The 24825-nt window shown below is 39.8% G+C and overlaps 1 protein-coding gene across 1 annotated transcript in view; it reads right to left on the bottom strand.

Moving 5' to 3' along the window:
- The window catches only part of dpp6a (dipeptidyl-peptidase 6a), a gene marked incomplete at both ends in the record, with an annotated part of 210322 nt that overhangs the window by 16646 nt on the left and 168851 nt on the right, over nucleotides 1–24825 (bottom strand). The window contains 8 exons of the mRNA XM_080515409.1: nucleotides 1277–1384; nucleotides 2375–2413; nucleotides 2503–2626; nucleotides 4067–4164; nucleotides 4260–4414; nucleotides 14838–14958; nucleotides 22592–22673; nucleotides 24132–24184. Coding sequence (XP_080371535.1) covers nucleotides 1277–1384; nucleotides 2375–2413; nucleotides 2503–2626; nucleotides 4067–4164; nucleotides 4260–4414; nucleotides 14838–14958; nucleotides 22592–22673; nucleotides 24132–24184 — 780 coding nt within the window. The remainder of the gene's footprint in view (nucleotides 1–1276; nucleotides 1385–2374; nucleotides 2414–2502; nucleotides 2627–4066; nucleotides 4165–4259; nucleotides 4415–14837; nucleotides 14959–22591; nucleotides 22674–24131; nucleotides 24185–24825) is intronic.

Below are 24825 nucleotides of genomic sequence, written 5' to 3'. Positions count from 1 at the left end.
TAGAAAACCTGCAACTCTTGTAACTGCCACAAAATGGCACTGAAGTCTTTTTTTTTTTTTAATCATTTTAATTAATAACTATTACATTTTAGGCCTAAAACGTGTATTTTATGATAATAAGCTCGAGTTTCAGACTCAATTATTTCATAAGAATGAAAATGTGGAGAAAATGTCCCCGTAATGGGCACATAAAGCATGCTGGGAAAGTGATTGTATGCAGATTGCATAAAGAGTGAAAGACAGAGAAGAACAAACATTATGCACACAATAGTCAATCCCGGGAAGACACATCTAACACAAGAGTTAGAACAGAGATGCAGACAAGATTGTCTTGCAATCATTTGCATTAGTAAAATGCAAATGATTGCATTGTTAAAATGTAAAATATATGTAGGTTACATTGAAAGTAAATAAAACTTACATTTTTACTACTTGAATTTAAAACTGAGATCTGGTTTCCTTAAATGACGAATAAATGACTGCAAAATATAAATAAATAAATAGATGATTGCGACACGTGTGGTGTCACTACAAAAATCAGCTAAAGGTTAAAGCGCTCCACTGTGTGGATACATGTGGACGGCTAAATATATGCACATTATAATGTGTGTCAAAGAAGAATAAAGACTGGACACGTTTTTGTCGTCGCAAATTCTGATTTGATTTCTGATTAAAAAGTGGATTGATTGATTTATAAAATTTAAAGTCTTTAAACAATATGGATGTGGGCACTTTCCTGATGAAATGTAAATTGCAGATTGCATTGCGTCAAATCAATGACAAGCACTTTAACCGACTTCTCATTATATATTTTAACATGAATAATTGAGAGCAAATTGCTTTACATTTCACAATCTTCATGTAATTATTCATGTTAGGAGGTACATGTGTGCATGGGTGTATTCATATTTAAAAATACTTTGAAATTGAGATTGAAACAAGTTTAAATTACATTTTATGTCATTTATCAATCTGTTAATTAGTTAAATTAGATAGTTCGGGTCACTATGAAATTGTGGCCGAGAGGTTCAATCACATTAATATATCGCAATTATTCAGACAAATCTAATAAAGATAGCCAATGATATGTTTCTGGTTAATTCAGTCAAAATGCACGCGGTATTTGATACATTTATTACTACAGTGATTAAAAACTAACCCATTATTTGGAATTGGTTTGCAGGCTGCATTGAATGAGGACACTGTTTGCCTAATCCGTCTTATTAGTGGTGTTTGACATCTGAGCCCCCCCCCCCCCCCCTCACCCCCCCCTCACCTGAGAGATGGACATGGAGATGTGGAAGAACTTTCCTCGTCCTCCTTGAGGAATCGCTCGAGTGAAGAAAAGTTTCAGGCCGTCTTTGGAAAAGAGCGGCTTCTCGTTCTGAAGGCACATGACAGGACGGGAAGATTCGTTTATTACAGAGTTTTAGAGGGAACGTTTTGTTTTGATGAAGGCTTGACGCCATAGAAGCAGCTTCTTTTAAAATAGAAACAACCTGCAAGTGAGAATGCATGTTGTAGTACTCGAGCGCAGTCTGGTCCACATTGTCAAGACCCTGATCTGTTTTGCGTGTTTATATTCCCGTGCGATCCGGACCAGAGTCTCTTCAGGGAAAAACCGCTTGGTTCACAAACTCTGAACCAGCGGTAACAAGTGATCTCTGGTCCTCTTCGTGCTCGGTCTCAGTTCGTTTAAAAACCTATCTTTGTTGCGGTTGGGTGAGAAGATGCGACAGAGTGTGCAATGCATTCTGGGTAGTAAACAAACAACGCTAACCATGTGAATCAGAAGAAGCAGACCCAGGAAGAAGTAGTGAGGAAGACGCTCATTGATCCCTGATCTGAAGACTATATATGGCAGGTGTTTGTGGCTACTTATTAGCCACGGGCTAACGTGCCTCGCCACCACGGGCTAAAGCGGTGGGACTTTCGCTTTTGGACCGGACCAATGAGCGATATTTCGTCTTTATTTCCTCTCTGGTCAGTGTTTGTTTCAGGCGACAGCGCCCCCAAACCAGCAGGTGGCGTAAATGTGAGACATTTTCCAGGAGGTTTGATCCGGCCTCAAAAGTGACCCAACCAAAATGAAGGTGTGAAAATGTGGTCTCAACTTGGTCTTGACCTCTCAAAGTGTTTCTTGGTTTGAACCTAACCCGGACCTTAACCCTAACCCTCTGTCCTGGTCTGGACGAGGTCTCGGCTCCTTAAAGTCTTGGCTGCAATTGGTTTTGACTTGGTCTCAAAGCCTTGGTCTGGTTCCCTGAAAGTCTTGGTATAATCTGGTCTTGGTCTTGACCCTTTAATACGTCTGGTTAGATGGTCTTGGCTACAACACGAGCAATAAAGCTTGTTGGTCTGTGGAGGATCTCACCTGCCTGTGGAGCCAGCCTTCACTCTCATCCTCGTGTTTCTGCACAAACAGTTTGACAGCGTTTAGACGTTCACATTCCATTCCTGCATCAGATTCAGTGGATTCAGTGAAAGAGTGTGTGACGGTACCTTGGTGCAGACGCCCGTCGTGGCCTCGCACAGCGTCAGGATGGAGATGTTCTGCGCTCGGTTCAGCCAGTTGATGGCCAGTTTGGTGGTCGTGGCCCACTTCACCATGGTCACATAATACTCACTGGCACAAACAAGAAAACACACTTTATTTTACTCTGTGTCTGTGTGTGGATAAGCATTAGCATGGTGATGAGCAAGGAAAAAAAAAAGAGTCATAACGTTTCCATTTACTAATTGCAGATTAGGCCTGAATTTTTTGAAATCTAGATGAAACATTAACGGCGCGGAGCGGAGAAATGGAGATATTAGAGCAAAGAGGAAGAGTGAAGGCGGAATAAAAATTGGGTCTAAATATGAGCCGAGCGACTGGAGGCATTAAACTTAATGGAACTAAACACAAGGCCGTAATAAGTGAAAATGTATCAGTGGAGAGAGAAATTTACGAGATATGACTGAATAACGATGGAAGCAGAAAAGACTGTGACCGGAGAGAAACGTGCAACATATTACAAGTACAAACTCTGCAATCCCTTCTTAAACATTAATGTATTATATCCCTGTTTCTAAATGCACTGCTTCCCAACAGTTTTCTCACTCTATGATTTAAACTGTTGACAGCTGTTGTTCAGAATTACATTTCATTAAATCTAATGTTCAGTCACATTCATAAAAGCAACTCGTATGCATCAGAGGGTGAAGAACCTCGAGAAGAATGGAGGAAATGTGGACTATTACTGACACTTTAATGGTACTTTTAAAAATGCGCAGTATTTTATTGTTACATTTTAACCATTACTGGTATTTTATTAATACCTTTCAAGTATTACTAGATACTTTTTAACAGTTTCTGATATTTTATTGATATTTTTCACTATAATGGGTTCTTTATTGATTTTTCTTAAGTTTATACTGCTACTTTAGATATACTTTCCATCGTTACTGCTACTTTATTGACATGTTTTTAACTGATACGAATATTTTATTGATACATTTCACCAATTGCTGGTATTTTATTAATACTTATTAACTATTACTGGTATTTTATTGACTCTTCTTAACCATTATTTGTATTTTATTGATATTTTTCAACTATTACTGCTACTTTATTGATACCTTTAACTGATACTAATACTTTATTGGTACTTTTGAATCATTATGGGTACTTTATTGATACTTTTTAACTTATACTGGTACTTTACTGATGATTCTGATCCATTAGTGTTATTTTAATGATACTTTTTAACTATTACTTTTATTTTATTGACACTTTTAAACTGTTACTGGAACTTTATTGATACTTTTTTAACATAAACTGGTAATTTATTGATACCTTTGTTCCATTACTGGTATTTTAATCACACTTTTTAACTATTACTTTTATTCTATTGATGCTTTTCACATATTACTGCTACTGTCTGGAGACTTTTCAACTTTAACTTGTACTTTACTGATGCATGCACTGTATCTTTGTCCAAATACAAATGGCCAATAACAACCACAGGTCATGTGTAAGTTCCCCCAAATGATTAAACATGTGCCTCTCATGCACGCTGTGCCTCACCCTATCCGGGGATCATCAGGCCTCCTCATCTCGATGGTGTGCAGAGGACCGTTAAGGTTCACCACGTACAGCGTGATGACCGGGTTTTCCTCACCAGCCTGCACGGGACCGGACGGAGGAAAAAAACCTTAAAGACCCATTTTGGTTCTCACATAATCAGGGCCTTTCATAGGGAATGGGTTCATTTGGTCACCTTGGGGTAGTGGTACTCCTTCCCCATCGGGTACGGTGTGCCGGTGAACATCGGCAGCTCCATGCGGGGCACCAGGGTGTCGTTGATGGTGGCGTAAGCTAACCTGGCTCCATCTGGAGACCACCAATGGGCGATATGAGACCGGAAAATCTCCTCTGTACGACAAAGAAAGAAATAGCAATCTGTCATTGGGAATAAATAGAAAAGACACGAGGCAATAGCACAGTACGTATGAAAAATAACGACGTTTTGTGAAAATAAACATGGATGAACCTAATATAAGGTGTGCTCATCGCACAAATGATCCTTCAGTCTTGATCTCTGCAGGATTTAGACGCTGAGTTTACACCTGGAAATGATTGTAGTGTGCCGATGGAGTCCACTGAAGTGGAAACACTGTTGGGTAAACGAGGCCTGAGATGATATTGTATTGCAATAACAATACGTTTCGCAATAAATGTATTTACTTCTTCGAAATAACAGTGCCATTTCTATTGCTGTCCCCCCCCCCATCACATGCATTTCAGATCCATTGCTTGCCAATTTTCCTCATGGAACATCCCCGCTACAAAGGGATGATAAAAGTTATTGACTTTCCCAGTGAGTGGTCTTAATATTATGAGTGATCAGTATGTGCTGTTTAATGAATAAAAATCTAATTATTAGCGGCGGTACGCTTTGGAGGACTCCACTTCCTCTTCAGTAATGAAATAGCTGATGCACGGAGGTTGTCTCTTGGCCTGCAGTATCCAATTAATCGGATGTCATTTAACCGAAACAACGAAGAAAAGAACAAAGAAAATGAATCAAATGACTCGAGTCATCGAGTCCATGTCCTAACGGGACAAGAATCTCTACGATCTCAAAAACAAAAACAAACTCAAAAAGGAACCAGCCAAAACTTTCTCTTTTCCGCCTCGTCAGCAGTACTGTACACCTGCCTGACCTCCTTGCTAAATTTGGACTCTCTCACTCAGCGTCTGTCTTAAAGCTACACACACACACACACACACACACACACACACACACACACACACACACACACACACACACACACACACACACACACACACACACACACACACACACACACACACACACACACACAAAAACCTTACAGATAGTGAGGTCATAAATCACCAGAGCCTGTATGTTTGCTACAAATGGAGCACGCAACCATTTCTCACCAGGCAACAACAGCACAGATAACTTTTGGGGTTGTTACAACCTCTCTGTGTGTCATTTTCAGTATTCTCATTTCAGACGAGTGACCCAGAAACTCTCCCCGAGTCCCTCTGAGTGCAGGTGTGTGTCTGTATGAAATAACGCAGCAATCACACACACACACACACACACACACACACTCCTGCTCAACAAAGGGGGACAAAAATAATATGCCCAACACGCGTCGCTCATTTGGAAATTGGAAAACTTGCCGAGGGAACTTTTGTGACAACGTACCGCACGGCGCCGGCGATCGGGCTTCATTATTGATTCGGCGGCGAAACAACCCGACTTGTTGTTACGGTGGCATTTATATCAACTTCTGCAATTAAAATTTCATTAATGCTGTTTATCTTTGAGACTGGGTGCTGGCTTTAGGGAACTAACAGACATCAGCTACCAATTAGCATTTTCATTAACTTTGCATGCTTGGTGGAATTATTTGATGTGCAGCATCATTTGTCAAACGGTTTCAGTATTGCAACAGAAAGTTACGTAAGTAGGAGAAACTTGGGAGTGGAGTAAAGTGGGCCAGTTAAATCATAAAGAGTTGCGAAGTTGGAATTTTACCTGAAATACTCCCATAAATAAAGACATTGTTTTTGCATTTTAGTTCCAGAAATGTTTTGCATTTGCATGACAACCATTTGGAAAACAATGTAGTTAGCATGTTGGGCCACTAGGGGGTGTTGCTGTTTCCAACATTTCCAAGTAGATGGGGTTGGAGTGTCATTAGAAAGTTGCATTTCCCCCCCATTTCCATGGAAACTGAGCATTTTCAGTAGCTTTGAGGACCGCCGTCATGTAAACAGGCTTCCAAAAGGAATAAAAAACTTCTGTGTACATTATGTAAAGCGAGCCCGAGAGGGAAAAACTTCCCTTTGAGCTAAAAAACAACTGTCCCAATGCAATCGCACTGAATGCTCCAAAACTATAGTATAGTTTCCAATCTTCTTTTTAACTATTTTGGGTGTGGTTTTAGCCATTCAACTGTACATTCAATTTTACCTGAATATCTTGAACATTATTAGATAAAAATTACATTTTCTAAAAGGTTCTAAGCCACTCTAGAGGGACTAGAGGCCCGCACCATACAAGTAGATACATTCATATTCCTAAATTTAGTCACTTGGCTTATAATTGATTGAAACAAGGACAGATTAAATCTATTTTAAGTTTGCTTTCTGATGCAACCCTTGCAAAAGCAGCAGTGCTTTCATCCTTCGCCCTTGCTCTACACTGTTCAGTCCATTAAAACCCATTTCTACTGGCGACAGGAGAAAGGAAAAGCACTAATGGCTGCGTTTGGTCCAGTTAGAATCGGCCTTCCCGGCGTGTCCACTCGTAGCCTGCTGGCACGGCTCAGTGGGAAACCATTGGATCTAATTGTCTGATGATGAATGGACTCAAACCACATTTAAAAATGGTGACTAATAAAATAAAGAAAACGATTATCCCGCACGGTCGCCTCCACCACTGCTCGCTGCCTGCAGCTTTAAAAAAAAAACAAAAAACAAAAAAAACAATTCAAGCATGCAGAGGGACGCTGTCGCATGCTCTCGGCCGGGGGACGCCGGGTCACCTTGGTGTCCCCGATTCGTGTGCAGTAAAAAAGAATGCGCGGGGACAAAAGAAGAAAGACCGGCGAAGCTGAAGAAAAGGGGAGAAAGTGAGCTACTTTTAATGAGCCGGCTCTCATTTTCTTCTTTAAGTAATGAGCCCGTGTCTCTTTTCTTTCCACGGCCGCCTCATTGTCGTGATTACCAAGGTGAGCTGTCGGAGGCTCATCTCCTCTCCATTTGCTCCGTCCTGCTGCGCCGACTACATTATTCACTGAGCAGAGGACATTATTAATGCATGAGATACCATGAGTCAAGTGGCCAATGAGAAATAATGAGTGCAAGGTGACAGATTCCGGCGGGTCTAATGGGAAAAGGAAAATCAAACAGTACAGCTGGCGTTTGGTTGATTTGTTGTTTTTTTTCCAACTATTAATGGATTATTTGAAAAAAAAGAAGAAAAAAGAAATGCCTCTGGAAATGTAACTCATGATGTCTCTTGGTATTGTGGCACTGGGGATGCGTTTTGATGAAGAGATCAGATGAGATGATCCTTTTGAAAAATGACCAACAGAGGGCACTGGAGACACATCAGAAAGAAAGGAAGCCTTTGTTTTCCGGGTGTTGTGCAGACTTCAGAACCCCAGATTCTCTGTGTTTGGACGCAATCCACTATTTGTATGCTGCATTTGATACATTTCTTTTTAGAATTAATTTGCAATACGAATACGTGGATATTATACAATAAATGTGCAAAAAATCAGATAGAAAATAGGTTTGAAGTCAGTTAATTGAAAAGTGGAACCAACTATCAACCATTCCGACATTTAAAACTTTATCCTATATGTGCATTTTGCCAAATTTAGCAACTCCAGTGAGTTGAATCAACTTTTCTTTACCAACTCCTTTACTGCCCTGTGATTGGCTGATTAGTGAACCTAATAAAGTGGCTTTATATATTGAGGTTATACTTTAATTTATGTAGGACGGACAGTCAAAGCTTCAGCATTTTCTTGTGGTGTAGTGGGAGGCACTCTATCACAGCCAGAACACCATGGTTGAAATCCCCCTGAGCACATGTGAAAACATCTTTGTGGTGAATTTGTGACCCTAAATTGTCAATAGGAGTGAATTTGCCAGTGTGTTTCTCTCTGTCCTGTGATGGAAGCACTGTGGCAACCAATATTAACCTGCAAACATCCATTTCATATAAAGTAAAGCCAAAAATGTCAGAATTTTAAAGGGGAAAACTTTTTTTATCATCATAATTGAGACTCCTGTATGATATGCATCCTCAATGAATGATTATGCGGATTGACTATACTTATTTTACATAAACAAACTGCCCCAAAAAAGGATGAGACATTTTACTTCCAGGAAATACAGCATTATTCATGTTTCATCAAATTCTTAAATTACAAAATATCATCAATTATCAAATATTACAATACATGTGCAGTCACTCTATTGGCAAATTATTACATTATTTGCTTTATTCCATTTTAAATGGCCCAAATTATTACATTATTTGCTGCTGTAAGTAAGAATATGACTGAATATGATGCATAAACAGTGAAAAAGGTTTGTTAGTTTTTTTTCAAGAAGTAACTAGAAACTGTAATGAAGTAATAATCTTTTATCTACTATAATTGGAAAATGAAAGGGTTTCATGATATGACTGAAAGAATTGCAGTTTTTCACAGCTTTATGAGGCTTTTGCAGCTTTTCTGAGCTGTTTGCAGATTTTACAGTTTGAGTAGCTTTTTACAGCTTTTCGCAGCTTTTACAACTTTCTTTTGCAGCTTTTTGCAGGTTTTACAGCTTTATGGGTTTTTTTGTAGCTTTTAGATTTTCTGGCTTTGGCAGCTCTTTGTGTCTATTGTAGTTTCTACAGGTTTTGTAGCTTTTTGCAGCTTTTGCAGCTTGTGTAGCCTTTGCAGCTTTTTTTTCTCCAGCTTTTGTAGAATTGTGAATTTTGTTTTTTTTTTGCAGCTTTTCACATGTTTGCAGCTTTTTGTAGCTTTTCTGGCATTTGCAGCTCTTTGTAGCTATTGCAGCTTCTACAGGTTTTGTAGCTTATTGCAGATTTTGCAGCGTTTTGTAGCTTTTTTTAATTTTTGCAGTATTTGCTGAATTTTGTAGTTTTTGTAGGTTTTTGCAGCTTTTGTAGATTTTTGAAGTTTGTAGTTGTGCACACTTCTCTTTTCTTCATAATAACAGTCAATTATCCATTTGAGGAATAACATTTGCATCAATTATGTCGACATGTAGATTTTTTATTTTGCACAACCTGAATGAAAGTGAATTCAGCTGCAACTGGGACACACCTCCATTCTGGCTCATAACAAGGAAACATGGTCACCTGTCATTTTATTCTGTTAACATGATCCATAAAAAAAAAGCTGCGAGTGAAGCAGCTGTCACGATAAATACAGTCTGCACCGCGTAGGCTGAGCCGGCAGTAAATGTGCTAATTAATCTCTAACAGAGAAACACATGACAGAGGAGAGGTGAGATGCTCATGAGCAGTGAAACACCCTCGTATAGTTGTTGTTCAAATTGAAAACATTTGTGCATGATGTAGAGAACAAGTTGTCCGAGTTTCTGCAGTTCTATTTACAAAAATCAGATTTAGATACTATATGTAACGACGGCGTTCCTCCGTAAGACAAGTGACATCTTTTTTTTTTAATACTACTTCAATTATGTGAGAACTTAAAGGAGTCATATTATTCAAAATTCACTTTTCAATGGTTTTCCAACAGTACTAATTGTTCTCATACCTAGAATGACGCCCCAGAAGTGAAGAAAGTGTGTTGCTCCAACCAGCCAATCAGAAATTAAACCCTATATAGTGTCATCGGGGGTTTAGCCAACCACAATCAAGGTAGCTTCTACACTTGACTCCTCCCACAATCAGGCAGCTCTGCTCTGGCACATGGCACCACAAGAGGAAGCACTTCCTCCTCTTCCCAAGATGGGCGTGTGTGGGCGGAGCCAGTCTAGCTCAGAAAAAAAAGGAATGTGAAAAGCAGATAAATATATCGTCTAAAATAGCCAAGATGCTCAAATTAATGAAGAAAAAAAAGACAAAAATAATTTAGTGAAGATGTCAAAAAAAGTTTGATATTTAATAAAGTATATGACGTTTCAAGAACCTTCATCCTTCCGATTGGGAGATGACCGCTCTTGAAAAACCCATGACTGACCCACTGACTCCAAAGACTGTATATATCTGGAAAATGCAAGTTGTTCCTGTTACGCATGAAAGATTTGCAGCTTCGATTCTGGTGTCCTGCTTCCCGACTGCTGGGAAGTGAGGGAGTGAACCCCGAAGCTGAGGAGCACAAGTTAGTCTCGCCCTGCGTCTCCCGACCACGGTCTGGAGACTGGAAGAGACACTTACTTCTGCCGCTGAACCATTATAACCGTCCACACAGAAACAAAATACCAATCTGTCATGAAATGAGCCCAGCCTTCCCTCTTGCAGCCCATCTCTCCCTTCTCTCCGGGTCAGCAGGAAAACGATAAGATGAGAGATATGGACAGGTTTCCTGCCTATTAGTGCAGCCTACACACAAGAGATGCCTATCTTCTCTGATCTCTGATCAAATTATGCCGTACTTATACTCCATAGTTATGATAAATGACCCACTCACCACTACCAAAAAGCAACATGGCTTTTAATATGCAAAGAAGGTAAATAAAGTAAAAAAAAAAAAAATACAGGTTACTTTTCTCTATAAGCCTATTATTTATTACTTTGACTTCAATACAGTATCTTTTTTTATAGTATAAGTATCTGCAGTGTAATTTACAAACTCTATTATAATAACTATTATTCTACATTGATGCTAAGCTGTTGCTAATGCTAATGCTAAAGCTAAAGCTAAATGATGCGTTTGGTGATATTTCAGTGAAGTGGATTTCAGAAATACCAAACAAAATGAGCAATATCTAATGTAAAGCAGCTGTAATGGTACGTTCCTCACATCCCCAGACTTCTAGAGAACTTATTTGCGACTGTGCCTCATATAACCTCTCAGCTGAACACTGAACTAAAACCAACAATTCTTTATTTATTTTTTTATTCCCCTTTTTTATTTCTTTCTCTGTTCCACTGCACGAGTGTGCTCGGAGGCCCGCGGGCCCCGACACAAACAGAGCGATAAACAGAAAACAACCCCGCCAACAAGCCTCTCGATGCAAACAGTCATCTAGCCAAATATCTACGGGGCGACTGGAATCAAAGCCGCCGCGCCGGCGTTTTTTATCTGGGCGCTGCAGAGCCCGGTAAACAGCTGCTTCCCGGGGCGGCGTCACACTGCGGGATGTGTCGGTATCAACACGGCCTCGATAATCAGACAGCACACAGATGACAGAACACTCCAGATTCTCCCGAGGCGCTTTGGACTATTACACACACGCTCGCGGCTCTAGGATATGTCTTTTTTTTTTTTTTTTTTTTTTTTTTTTTAAATGGTGCGTCTAATTTTTTTTCTGTCCGCTTCCTGCACATACACGGATTAAGACAGCCAGACGATGTTCCAGCCCGGGAGATTACTTTGCAACCTTTCACCCCTTAACGGGAAATCTGCCACGCGGCGACGGGCAGAGCTCGGGACCTCGTCTCGCCTCGGCGGCAGCGTGAGCCTGAGCTTGACCTTGGCCGGGAGCGAGTCTGAGTCATTAACATGGAGAGAATCTTCCGTCTGTAAACATTACGCAACCTGGCGCCGCTTCTCAACTGATTGCATCACGACTGGGCGCCGCGCCAAAGCTTATTTACAGGCTTACACACACACACGCACACTTTTTACATTTTTTTTGAAAGGAGGAGTTATCATTAGTAGTCATGGCAACATCCAGACAGTTATATATACATATACAGATGATTTCATGATGCAGGGACAAACATTGTAATCCATCCATTTATCATCAAATTGTGGAGGAAAGTCGGCGTACATGGAGTGAGCACATACGTTGCCGCCATGTGTGCAAAGTAGATTGCTCTTTGCGAGGACGACACTGGATCACATGACACTTTATTAGCCTGAACTCCTCCGGGGCCACGTTTACACTTGAAACCTCGCGTAAACGTGTTCTCTGTTGTTTGGAATATTCTATATTCATGAAGGAAATGTGTTAAAACCAAAGGTTATTTTATCTGTGTCCTTTTAGTAGATCAGCTTCCATATGAGCGTGTGTGTGTGTGTGTGTGTGTGTGTGTGTGTGTGTGTGTGTGTGTGTGTGTGTGTGTGTGTGTGTGTGTGTGTGTGTGGTCTGACATCCTCTCTTTTAATAGTGCTACATAATAAGGATGAATATGTCAATGGTTGATCACATTAAAACACATCACTAAATCACCATTGACTTTGGGTTGTAAAACTTCTCGCATCCTTGAATTTGGTTTTATCCATATCTTTAACAGCGTCCCAACTTTTTGGGGGACTTTTTTTCCATACTCCAAGTGTTCAATTAATATCAGTACCAAACACTGCGCTGTGTGCTACATTGAGATAAAGCAAAAGTAAGATTTTCTCCAGACAATAATGTACTTCGACATCACATAATAACGCCGTGAAAAAAAATACAATTCTATTGTTCTATGATTCATTTTTATCTCAATGTTATGAAGCCGATTCTGTGTTTTATCTCTGTGTGAAAGATTTATTCAGCCAATAAATGATGAGTGTAAATTACCAGGCCTTCAGCAGCCCATAAATACGAGTCGGCGGGTCAGACGTTGCAATAACGCTCTGATTAATGTGTAAATGGCCGAGAATGGATATTGCTCCTGAAGGATGGTTTCAAATATCGGCCTCGTTAATGCAGAGATAAGCGGCGCAGTGGGTGGGGAAGCATTGAATAAAAGAAGGGACAGGTTGTGCTGCTCTCGTCCTGGAGCGGCGGCGGCTTCAGATAACCTTTGTGTTGCTGTGTGTGAAGTCGCCGAGGTCCCCCGGGCGGCAGCTTCTGACATTATCAAACAGATACCCAGTCGTTTCTTAGTGTTCCTCCTGGACTAACGGCTTGTTGTGCATCCATTCGTGCTATCGCTGTCATCCCCGTTATTAAAACTGCACCGGAGCAGAGAGCGCGCCCGCCGCGGCAGGTGCAGATTCATTAGCTGCATGCTAACATGGCGTCCCCGTCCTCTCTTATCGGCGACGTCTGTGTCACGATGTACGACACAATTAATGCAAATTAAGCGCCGCACAACATTCGCTCCCTTTCAAGGCTGCAGACGGAAACTGACAGAACATCCATTTTTAATTTACCTGCAGGAAATCAAGTTACACGCCAACAATATTAATCCAACTGTGTCGCTGCCGAGTGTCCAAATTATAGTAATGAGATGAAGGGAAGAGTCAACAGCTGGATAAAACAAATCACAAATCATTTTTCATATTTTCCTTCATTAATTTCAGGATTGTTGTATGACTGTTAAAGTCATGACTTCCTGTTTTACAAGGCTCATACCTGGGGGAAAAAATAGCAAATCTTTGTTTTTACTCAAATGGATGTACCGATTTAAAACACAGCATTAACTGCTGTCAGCATTTTTTTTTACATTCCACAACAGAACACACACAAGCTTAGCAGTGCCAAACATCACAGATCTTTCATGGTTACAAATATATTTATATACAGCAGTGATATTGAAATGGTGGCCCGCAGGCAAGAACCTGCGACATTTAAAAAAAATGTTTTAAACATTAGATATATAATATAAAAGTTAGACAAGATAAAACTAAATCAATCTTGCACAGACTTAAAAATAAAATAAAATAAAATAAAATAAAATAAAATAAAATAAAATAAAATAAATTAAAATAAAATAAAATAAAATAAAATAAAATAAAATAAAATAAAATAAAACAAAATAAAAAAATAAAAAAATAAAAAAATAAAAAAATAAAAAAATAAAAAAATAAAATAAAATAAAATAAAATAAAATAATAATTTTTTAAATTCTGTTCAAGTTTTTTTTTTCCCACTTAATTTGAACATTTTAACATGTGACTAGTGAAAAGAAATTAAAGACTCTACAGCAGGGTTGTCAAACGTAGGGCCGGTGGGCCCAAAACTGTCCCACAAAAAGGTTCCAATCCGGCCGCCCAGCCACCAAGCAAGTGGTAAAAACTGAGTGCTTCGTGTGTCTGACTCGTAACCTGAAGATCGCCTCAGCTGTATAAATGAGTACCAGCATAAGCTGGGGACCAACCTGCGGTGCAGCAGTGTCCCATCCAGGGGCAGTTCAAAAGTTTCACCCACTTTGTACAATGGAAATAGTTTAGTTTCATGTACAGAAAACAACAGTGAGATAGCAGTCTTAAAGGCGAGTTTGTAAAAACACCCATAATGCAACTGCTATAGATTCATAGACATGTCACTGTATTACACACCTGAAGATTTCATTAAAATTTGTGGAAAGCTGATTCAATAGACTCAAATAGACTCAGACACCCGGTTTACTTTGATGAACGACTCAAAAACGCCTTGAGTCAGTTCAAGGAGTCACTGAATGTAACAGGGCGGGGCCATCTGGTTAGCTCGCTAACTTCAGTGCCCATACCTACTGCCTACAGCTCACTTCAAGGTTATTCTTGGTTTCAGTTCTCCATGTGCTTGGAGCAGCGTTCAGACACCGGTGAGTGTCAGCAGACGTCAGCAGGAAGTACAAGCGCGTGTGTGTGTGTGTGTGTGTGTGTGTGTGTGTGTGTGTGTGTGTGTGTGTGTGTGTGTGTGTGTGTGTACTTTGTCTGTTAATGGAACACATTTTTTACCTTACCTTCGTACAACCAATCGCTAAGCCCGTTGAAGATGACCCCTTCTTTCCCACTGGAGACCAAACGAATGGAGCGGCTCTCCACCTTCGACCGATAGTAGATGTTGTTCTCGAAAATGAAAATCTGCAAGAGACACAAATGGGCCGATTTACTCAGATCCTGCACAAAAGAGCGTGTTTAATTGCAGGATCATGCAAACTGATTGCACACCTATTTTTTTTGTGGCTGATTAACCAAAGCCCTGTTTACACGTTTCACGATTTAGACACGAATGGCATTGTTACGACTGCGGTGGTGTTTGTGTGTGTGTTTATTCTGTGTCCTCTGTGTGCTTCTCTCTGCCAATCAACTATGCAAATAGAGTTGTGTCGTCTTGACGGCGTGATTGGCCGAACCCAGGATGTACACCGGTACACAAGGAGGAAAAATGACGTTGCCAGGTGGCAGAACGTGGATCAGGGGGGCGGAGCCATCCTCAAACAGCTAGCATGCAGTGTGTGCTTTAGCTTTTAAGCTCGATCTTTTGCTCTTGTTTATCATAAGTAGGGAGGTAAGACTTTGTGTTTGTTTTACTTTTGTTTGGTAGGTAAGTTTTACCCCTGACAGAATAGTTTGATTCACTCGTAGTTTGATTTGTTAATGATTCCCTACTTGTTTAACACTACAGCACTTTGTAAATAAATTCACTTTTCCACGGAGAACTGGTTTGTTGTGGCTGTTTGGACCATTGAACGGTGGAATTTTATGTTGCGTTCAAGTAGCTCCGAGGCTGCGGCAAACATTGTCGAACGTGAATTCAATTGTACATTAATCTATTAGCAAAAAGCCCTTCTCATATGTTATGTGATCTGGAAAACAGTCAAGATAGAGAGTCATTCAAACATCAGGGCTTAGAAGATGTTATGTTGTCAGTCAAAATAAACCAAAAAACAAACTGAGGGACTCAAAGTGGAATTTGTTTAAAAGTGAATGAGCTGTTATTGTTACACAGAGGGAACACCTGGGGACTGTCTGATATTTACACGGAAATGCTATAATCCAGGTAGAAGACCTCGGGAAGCAGAGAAATCATAATATCACATGCCGGATCAAACTCGAGGTCCAAACACACCTCAGGGATACACTTTACAGGATAATGGCGCCTTTGGAGTAAAATCAAAGTTTTGACAAAAGTACAAAGAGGAGAAAAGAAGTCCTTTCAGCGTCTGATAAGACGGCCAACCTTGAGACCAGATTTTGACTTTGACTCTCTCCTCCACGGGCCTGCGGGCCTTTCGAGATAACTGAAGGTCAACTCTTTCATTACGGAGAATAATAGATCATCAGCACCCACGGTGTGCGTGGCGGGGCGGGGCGGCTCTCGGGGCTGGAATTTTAAAATGTTACAGCCGTAATGCCGCGCTGAAATCAATCTCAGGCTATTACAGAAAAGGGCTCGCTCAGTATCTCAAGGATTATGGAATCTCTTGGCCTCAAGCAGGTATCACACTATCGGTTTGTGAATGATTCTCCAACAAGTATTCACTCTGAGGACGCTAAACGCCTGAAATATGCACAGCATGAAGCCCGATACCGTCTGCGGTTGCTGCGAGTTGAGTTTTCACTTCCTTCCAACAGTGCGAGATTAAACCCCCCCCCCCCAAAAAAAAAAAAAAAAAACCTTGTCTACTACCACATGGAGCCAATTACTTTAGCAGTCTTTTACAAAAACACAGTGGAAAATTTTGCGAAAGGTTTCTGCAGCAAACAAGCTACACAGAGTCTGTCACAAATCATTTCTCTGGAGGAGAAGGCGAGCTGTGGGCCGACGAGCCTTGGTGCAGATGGAGTCTCTGTACAGAAGCTGATCTAGGCCACAGCGCTGAGAGGAGGCCTGCCCCCGATCGCTGGAAGAAGATACAACTCTGCCAGGAACGGGCGCCAACCACAATATCCGGGGCAGACGAGACGGAACGCTGGAGAGTTTGTTCTGTTTGAAACGGGGAGAGTCAACCGCGCTGCCAATGAGACGACAGTGACACAACAACTAAAGTGCTCAGTCTGATTTAATTATTCAGTGGATTGTCGTGGGTTTGAAGGAAGTAAAATCTAATGTTAAACTAATGGGGGGGCGGGCATGACAAGATCAAACATGTTTGACATGCATTAACAAAAAAAGACACGGAGCCCTGAAATAAAAAAAACAAAAAAAAAAACAAGTTGTTACCTGCTGGCAAAAACACAGGTTAACTATAATATTCACGTTTTTCAATAAAAGTCTATCATACGCAAACACTCATAACCCCGCATAGACCCGAACCTGTATGAAAACCTTCCTGACATCAGTATCAGCTTGGATACATGTAATGACGGAACACGGAATTCAAGATCGTTGTTTTAAAGGACCCATATTATACTAAATCGACTTTTCTGTGCTTTAAACATCATAAAAGTGCTATTTGGGGTTCATATACATCCACAAAGTGTTTTTTTTCATTGATTCCCTCCAGCTTGAGTTCACAGTGATCTTTCTCTGTTCTCACTGGTGGGGGAGCTCAACACCTTGATTCTATTTGATGACGTCACAGAGCTGGAGAAGATTGACATGCGGAGAAACCAAAACAAGACATACCCAGTCTCTGCTCGCTTCACATTGAACGCTGCTGTTTTTGCCATCATGTTCACTTGGAGAAAATGTGTTTTCGGGTGCAAGTATGGTTCCACACTATTTGGCTGTCTGAAAGAAGAAGCATAGCGGCGAATGTGGCTGGACTTTTTTTTCTTTTCCGTATAAAATGTGTTTGTTTGCGAGCGACACTTCACCAAGAAGCTTCCAAGCTACAGGTACTTTGAAACTGGACTTACTCGGAAGCTCATCTTGAAACCTGCTGCTATTCCCATAATAAAAGACGCTAACGATGCGCCGAGAGGAGGAGGCGGCTGTGGGCGGGGCTACAGTCTCCGTGAGGGTGGAGGAGGCAGAGGAGCTGAGAACCACCCGTTTCATGAGCGGTGACGTCAGCTCAATCCAAGAAATAGCTATCATTTCACAAGTTCTGAGTGTTGTATACTGTATCACCCAAATTATTATCCCACATGAGCATTGGATGGACTGTGAAACATGAAATATAGCGAAATATGGGTCCTTTAAAGTATGATAAAGTAAGGTCAAACTATATAAGAAACATACAAAACAATCCCTTTTATTACCAGCTTGGTGACATGTCATCATAAGCTTGAGGACTCATGCTGAAATATATAAACAATTGCCAGATATCTGAGGTAATACGCAACTGAGAGACATTACAGGAAGTGCAGTCCCAGGCATTCTTTAATCTTGACCAATTAATTTCAGAATCTCTTTCAACTAAGGGAAAGCTGGAGCGCTGATTAAATACACAGTAGACGTCTGTTTTAATCACAGAGTCCCCAGCATAAGCCTAAAATGATGTGACTAAGAACATTATCCAGTTTAGCAACAAAGAATAGACTTTGTGCTCCTGAGTGATTCAGGCAAAGTCTGTGTTACAGTTTCTCTCTCCTCTGTCTCTTTTATCACTCTGTTTTCCTCACACACACACACACACACACACACTCACACACACGCTATACAAGGGTTAGGCCTCCTGAGGAGAAGCGTCCAAACTCGTGTGAATGTGTGTCTGCCACATGTTGAAGATTAGCCGCCTACAGGGAGTGAAAAAATAAACCGTTGTATTCACAGGGGATTTGCTTTCCACAAAAAACACATTTGCACATAAAAATGCTGTTGTGAGGATGTTATGCCACTTATTTACACCGACTTTAGCCTTGCAAATAGGTTAAAGCTGCAGCGGGTAATGTTGCGGCATTACATTCTTTACCTAAAATAACACATATCGATTGTTACATGTCACTAGCAAATCCTCATGTGTGTCTCAGCTCAGGTGTGTATCATTCAACATGAACTGAAATATTCCAAGGCTTTATGAACATTTCATGAGCTGAAAGGAATGAGAATATCTCCCAAGATGCTTATTTTACACATTTCGAGGCAAACAAAGGAATTTTGACTTTAATTTATATTCATTTGGTTTTGGATGGACATGTAATTCACACACGATCTCACATCACTGACCAATCGACCAATGAATCAGCGGAGCAACTAGCAGACTGACCAATGGTCCAACCAAGCAGATTAGTGTTTTAACAAATCAAAAATGTTTTGTTTCTTTACATATTTGTAAAAATGTAGCTATGGTTTCTTTTTTACTCACAAAATGAACATAATTCAGCTATATTTATTTATAAAAACTGTCCCAACTTCTAAAAACTATTTGTGAGCTGGACTAAATGAACCCATTACTCTCAGAGCTGAGAGTTCAGAGTGGCTTCTAAAGACGAGGTAAAACATTTTCTTCATGGTCGCACAGTAAAAAGGTTTGAACAAGCTGGGTTTTGATGGCCGTGACATGTTTTTGCTTGGTAAATAATGAAGTCTCTGGTTCAAATTTAGACGGAACAAACCAATCACTACATGATCGGGAGGCTAAAACCAAACTGTTAGAGCCCAATATGTAACAATGACCCAAAACCTAACAACGACCCGAATTGTTGTAAAATATAATGTAAAAAAAAAAGCCTGAAATGTAATAACTGGTCAATAATGTAACAAAAGTGCTGAGCCCTAAATTAATTTTTTAAAAAAGTAATCCAACCCAAACTGTAACAAGTGATCAGTAATGTAACAGACAGCTGAGCCCAAAGCCTAAAAACCTTTAAATATTACATTATGGGGCAGGCAAGATACCTTTCTCCTAATATTGTAGTAATTTTACTACTTTATAAAGTGAGTCAATGATTTATGGTTTGGATTTGAACTTCAACTGCTTCTCTTTGAATTTATCTTATGTGTTTATACGTCTATATTGATATACAGTTTCTGGTATTTATGAACGATTATTATTGCCCAAGTCACTAATCGTCTTCTGTTCTATATAATCTGTAATCTATTCGTACCAGCAGCAGTAATGTATAACATCAAACACATTTAGATCACATTTAAATTCTTGTTTACATTATGGACCCGTTATTAAATTTTTTTTAATTATTACATTTCAGGCTCAGCACTTTCATTACGTTATCGACCAGTTGTTACGTTTCAGATTTTATTACATTATATTTTAGAACAATTCAGGTTGTTATTACATACGGGGCTCTAACACCCGTCTCATGATGGTTTAAACTCAGTTAATGTCATGAGTGAGTGAACAATCCAACCCTGAGTGAACTCTGCTTCACAATAGTCGGAAGAGCCGACATCAAAGGGTCAAAAAGTGAAGTCGCTATGAATATTTGCCTGACAGTTTGTAGTTCTGACATCTCCTGTTTAAAACCCACACTTTCACGTGTTCAAACTGTGATGAGGGAAATCAGGGCACTGGCTCCTGCTCCATCACGATGAAGTTACTTGGTTTTGTCGAACCCTCATGCAGAGTTTACTTGCAAATGGACCGACACTCGCCCTTTAAAGAATCTTAGTCGACTTGTTTGCTGCAGTCAAGTGGCACAAGTTCATCCCTCAACAACTGAACTGCACAGAGAGATCTCAGAGTTTCTTCAAATCGAATCTGCCTTGAACACAGGCCTGAGAGTTTAGCCTCAGGAGCACATATTTAAGTTGTTTCTGTTGCCTAGTGTGGAGTTGAAAGGAGGGTAGCATCAGAGACGGCAAGAAAAAAAAAAAAAAAAAGATACGTACAAAATAAGAAAAAGAGACCAGGCTGAGTTATCGCTAGAAAAGAACTTGCAAACAGAAGCTCTGCCAACAGGTCTCTGTCCAATACTTGGACCTAAACAAGCCAACCGAACAGCTTGGAGGTGACTTACAGCCGATAAATATTTACTGAAGAATGCAAGATGTGCCAGTGTGTCTGGTGCATGAGTCGACTGGTGGGTCTCGGCGGACGTATACAAGGTGGAAGGTTTTAAAAGTGTGACTTTGACTGGCCCGAATTTAGTTTCACATGTGGCTGGACAGCTGTGTTTGTGCATGTGGACGTGTTGGAGCTCTCCGTGGGCAAGTGAAGTAGGATTTAATCAAGTGCATTGGGGAGTTGGGGAAAGGATAACAGGTGGTCTGATTTATGCATATTAGACGTCTGGATATGAGAACGCTCTTCCTCGGCTTGAAGTCCGTGTCCGTCCAGATTCAGCTGACGGACGTTTCTCACTTCAACCTCTTTGAGGGAGGACGTGGGGACCTTCGGGGAAAGCAGCTGCTCGGCTTCACGCTAACATAACCCGGCCGCTGGAGGTAAAAGCACTTCATGACTAATGGCGGGAAACTTGAGGCTCTATCAATCTAGTAGCAGTGTTAATTAATCCACCGACGAGATAACAGGTAATTAATAGCATTGTGCTGCAGGATGTAATCACTTACAGTCTGACTCGCCCGCAAACTAACAGACTGAAGCTCATTAATGCGTTGACAAGTTTGATTGTGCGATGAAGGTTGGGAGATGACTCATCTTGGAACAGGTGCAAAGGGCCATTGCTTCTTATGATTCGAACGACGGAGTTTGATTTAAAACGTGTTTACTGGGAAACCATTTGGATGATTTACACCCTGGAGGACAAAATAGTTTCTGTGCACTTGTTTCAAAGACTTGAACTGATGACTTGAGGATAAAAACTGTCTCCAGAAGATAAAGATGAACCGCGAGAGATGAAAGTGTCACGGCAGGCCAATCAGGTCTTTCTACTTTGAAATGAAGTTTTGCTTTGATTTTGAGGTCAATGCCCTCACAGCTATCATCATTTCATAGGCAATTAGAAAACAGATCAATTGACAAATACTATGAGATATAATCTTAATCAGCTGTTTATTCATGAATATTCATAGAATTTGAGGCTACGTCCATCAAAATTTTTAGATGATTATCGATCACTCTTAAATGGAACATTGGACGAACGTGTCCATGTTGGCAGACATATACAGGTATACATTAAAAAAATACCACAAAATGAGCAAAAACAATTCCTAAAAACTTGTTAAATAATAGTCTAAAAGAAAATGCAAATAATAAAAACAACATACTCAATTTGACTGAAAAACTGAATGTGAAATATTTTAAAATTATAAATATATAATGTATCAATATTAATTTGATAATTTAAAGTTATGTGAATTTTTTATAATTAAAATACATTTTTATAAAAATTATTTTTATTCCAATTTTGTAAGAAAAACATTAATATATAATTAGAAAATATATATTGAAAAATACTAATGTAATAACATAAAGTTGTAATTTCATGTTGTATTTAATATGTCAATTTTAATTGAACACAATTTGAAATATTACTATATAATTATAACTACAAATTATTAATGATTCAATTTTGTGAAGTAGTAATATTATGTAATATATGATGTTTAATGAACAGTATATGGGATATCAATTTATTTTATGTACATTTCTTACAAATGCATATTTTTTTCTATAATAATGTATCTTTTTTCCCTGGAGTTTTGTTGCTTTTATGGATCATTAAAATTCTGTATTATTATTATTATTATTATTATTAGTAGTAGTAGTAGTAGTAGTAGTAGTAGTAGTAGTAGTAGTAGTAGTTGTAGTATATATAGTATATATTCCCAAACTATTGGTTGAGTTGTATCAGTGTAAGCAGACTGGATTCTTTTTTGTGTTTAATTTAAATTCTCTCTCTTACTTTGTTGTTGCTGTTTGCTGCTTCATCAGTATTTCTGTTGCGTGTGAGACTGTGTTCTCACCAGTTGCTGATCCTGAGGCCCCCAGCCCGCGTACTGCAGCTGAGCATTTCGCACCTCCGGAGGGTTCAGGTTCCACGTCTCCCTGGAGCATGCAGACAGACAGACACCATCAGATTGGAGCAAAGTCACATAAACACAAACACAATGAGTGTCAGCTTCCCGGCTCGCAGCGGAGGAACAAGTGTCGAACATCAGAGCACAAAGGTTTAAGTGCATCCATAAATACCGGCACTCTATAACACTGTCACCTTCCCTTATTGGGGAAAGTGCTGCGTGGTGCAGGCTGCAGAATTAGAGGTGCCACTGCCTCTACGTCTTTGTCTGAACGGAGGATGAATGAGGTCATCAGCAGAGGGGCTTCTGGCTCGTCACCACTGGGTGGCAGCACAGAAATAGATTTGAGCAGGAGCGCTGCTGACAGCGTGGGAGTTATTCCAAGAGGTGTTATACGGCAATGGCAAAATAAAAATGTTAAAAATTCATAAATACACTGTCTAACAGTTGATTGATTCATGCCATGGGATTTGACAACATATGTTTAGTCAGTCACTGTTATTATATAGGAAATAAAGAATAGATAAAGCCGATTAAATAACAGGAAAAACACTTTCATAATTCTTTGTCATTTGAACCACTTGAAAGTTACAAACATTACAAAAGGTAGATTCACTTTAAAATGCAATAAAATAAGTAGATAATAATAAGCACTGTTTAAGTTAATAATAAGAAATTGCATTTGATTACAGTAGTATGGTAATGTATGGTAGTGGAGTAACTTGACAAGTAATGAAAATAAAGAAGAGTCTCTCAGTTATTACCGTTATTTCATTTCTCAATTTGGACGTCCTATTATTATCCACATATCTACATTTTTATGGTCTATAATCTGGATGTTATTTGAGGAAGATGCACGATAATCTGTGTGTTAACTGAAATTACATCAGATAGAGGGAAGAAGGTGCTCTAAAGTCTGGATTTAATGAAAGTTACATCAGTTAATGAGAGGAAGAAGCAATTGCAGATGTCATACACATGCATAATAGTAAATGTACTACTACTTACTATCAATATGTTACTTAAAATGTGTTACTTCAGAACTTTCTAAGACTGTTGATACTTGAGCATCATTTCAGAGACCGGCCTCTTGAATCTCCATTATGATAGTTTAGCATCTCATATTTAAAAAAAACAACAACTAAGCCTGAGAGAAAGTGTGCTTTTTTTTCTTTCTTGTTTTACAAAGCTAACTCAGACTGAGGTGAACAAGGACAACATTTGCATACGTAGCAGCAACTCTGGCACTGATTTGAGGCCACAGATTAGCAGATACCCTTTAACTCCACAGAGGACAGCGATGTGGAAGTAAACAAGCAAACAGCACTGTTGGTGTCAGCAGTGCTTTGTGGGAGGCGGCCGCAGGAACGGGCGCGCATACATTTTGGTGGAGATTCACGGGAGGCGAGGTCAGGTGAAATATTACAGGAAAATATAACGTAGCACAATGTAAATAGGAAAAACGACGGCTGTGACGCCTACTTACGGAGTTTCCAGACTGCAGATGATGTAGAAGGCCGTGTAGGAGTGCTGGTACACCTGAGAGAAAAAGGCCAGAGAAGACTCACATCAGCTCACCTTGACATTTCAATTTCTATCAAGTTTAACTTTAATGTCAATCAATATATCCACGTGTAGAGAGATTTGACTAAATACGAGTGTGTTCTGTGGAAAGAACGGCAAGAAACGATGTGTTATAACCCACAGTGCTTATTCCCTCAAACTTTAAAAGGAAGAAACTGCATGATTTTGCCTCAAAATGGCTTCATTAGCGCAGTCAAACACATCTGTCCTTCCATTATGAAAAAATAAATGACAGACGACCAAGTTGGATTGCTATCCCGAGTGACTCAACTATGAAAATACCAAGTAGCAGGAGAACATGGACCAGGTGCAGTGAAGAGCAATGATTATCTGTGGAATTTGGATGAATAATGTGAACATTTTTTCCTCAAAGTTGATGAGTTAAAAGCAGGGCGAGAAAAAAAAAAAAAAAAGGCTGTGTGACAAAAGTTTGAGTAAGCGAGACAAGGATCAGATTGTGACGGGTTGGATTGTCTTGAAAAGTCTTCAGTGGTCAGTAGCGATCAAAAGTGAAGCAACAGAAGAAAAGCAGTGAACCAGCGAGAAGGTCAGGAGCGGCTGAGGATCACTGGTGTGTGTGTGGTCCGACCCAGCAG

Source organism: Blennius ocellaris (assembly GCF_963422515.1).
Source record: "Blennius ocellaris genome assembly, chromosome: 19".
Classification (NCBI taxonomy): Eukaryota; Metazoa; Chordata; class Actinopteri; order Blenniiformes; family Blenniidae; genus Blennius; species Blennius ocellaris.
The sequence above is the reverse complement of the archived record's forward strand: the minus strand, read 5'-3'. Positions and strand labels throughout refer to the sequence as shown.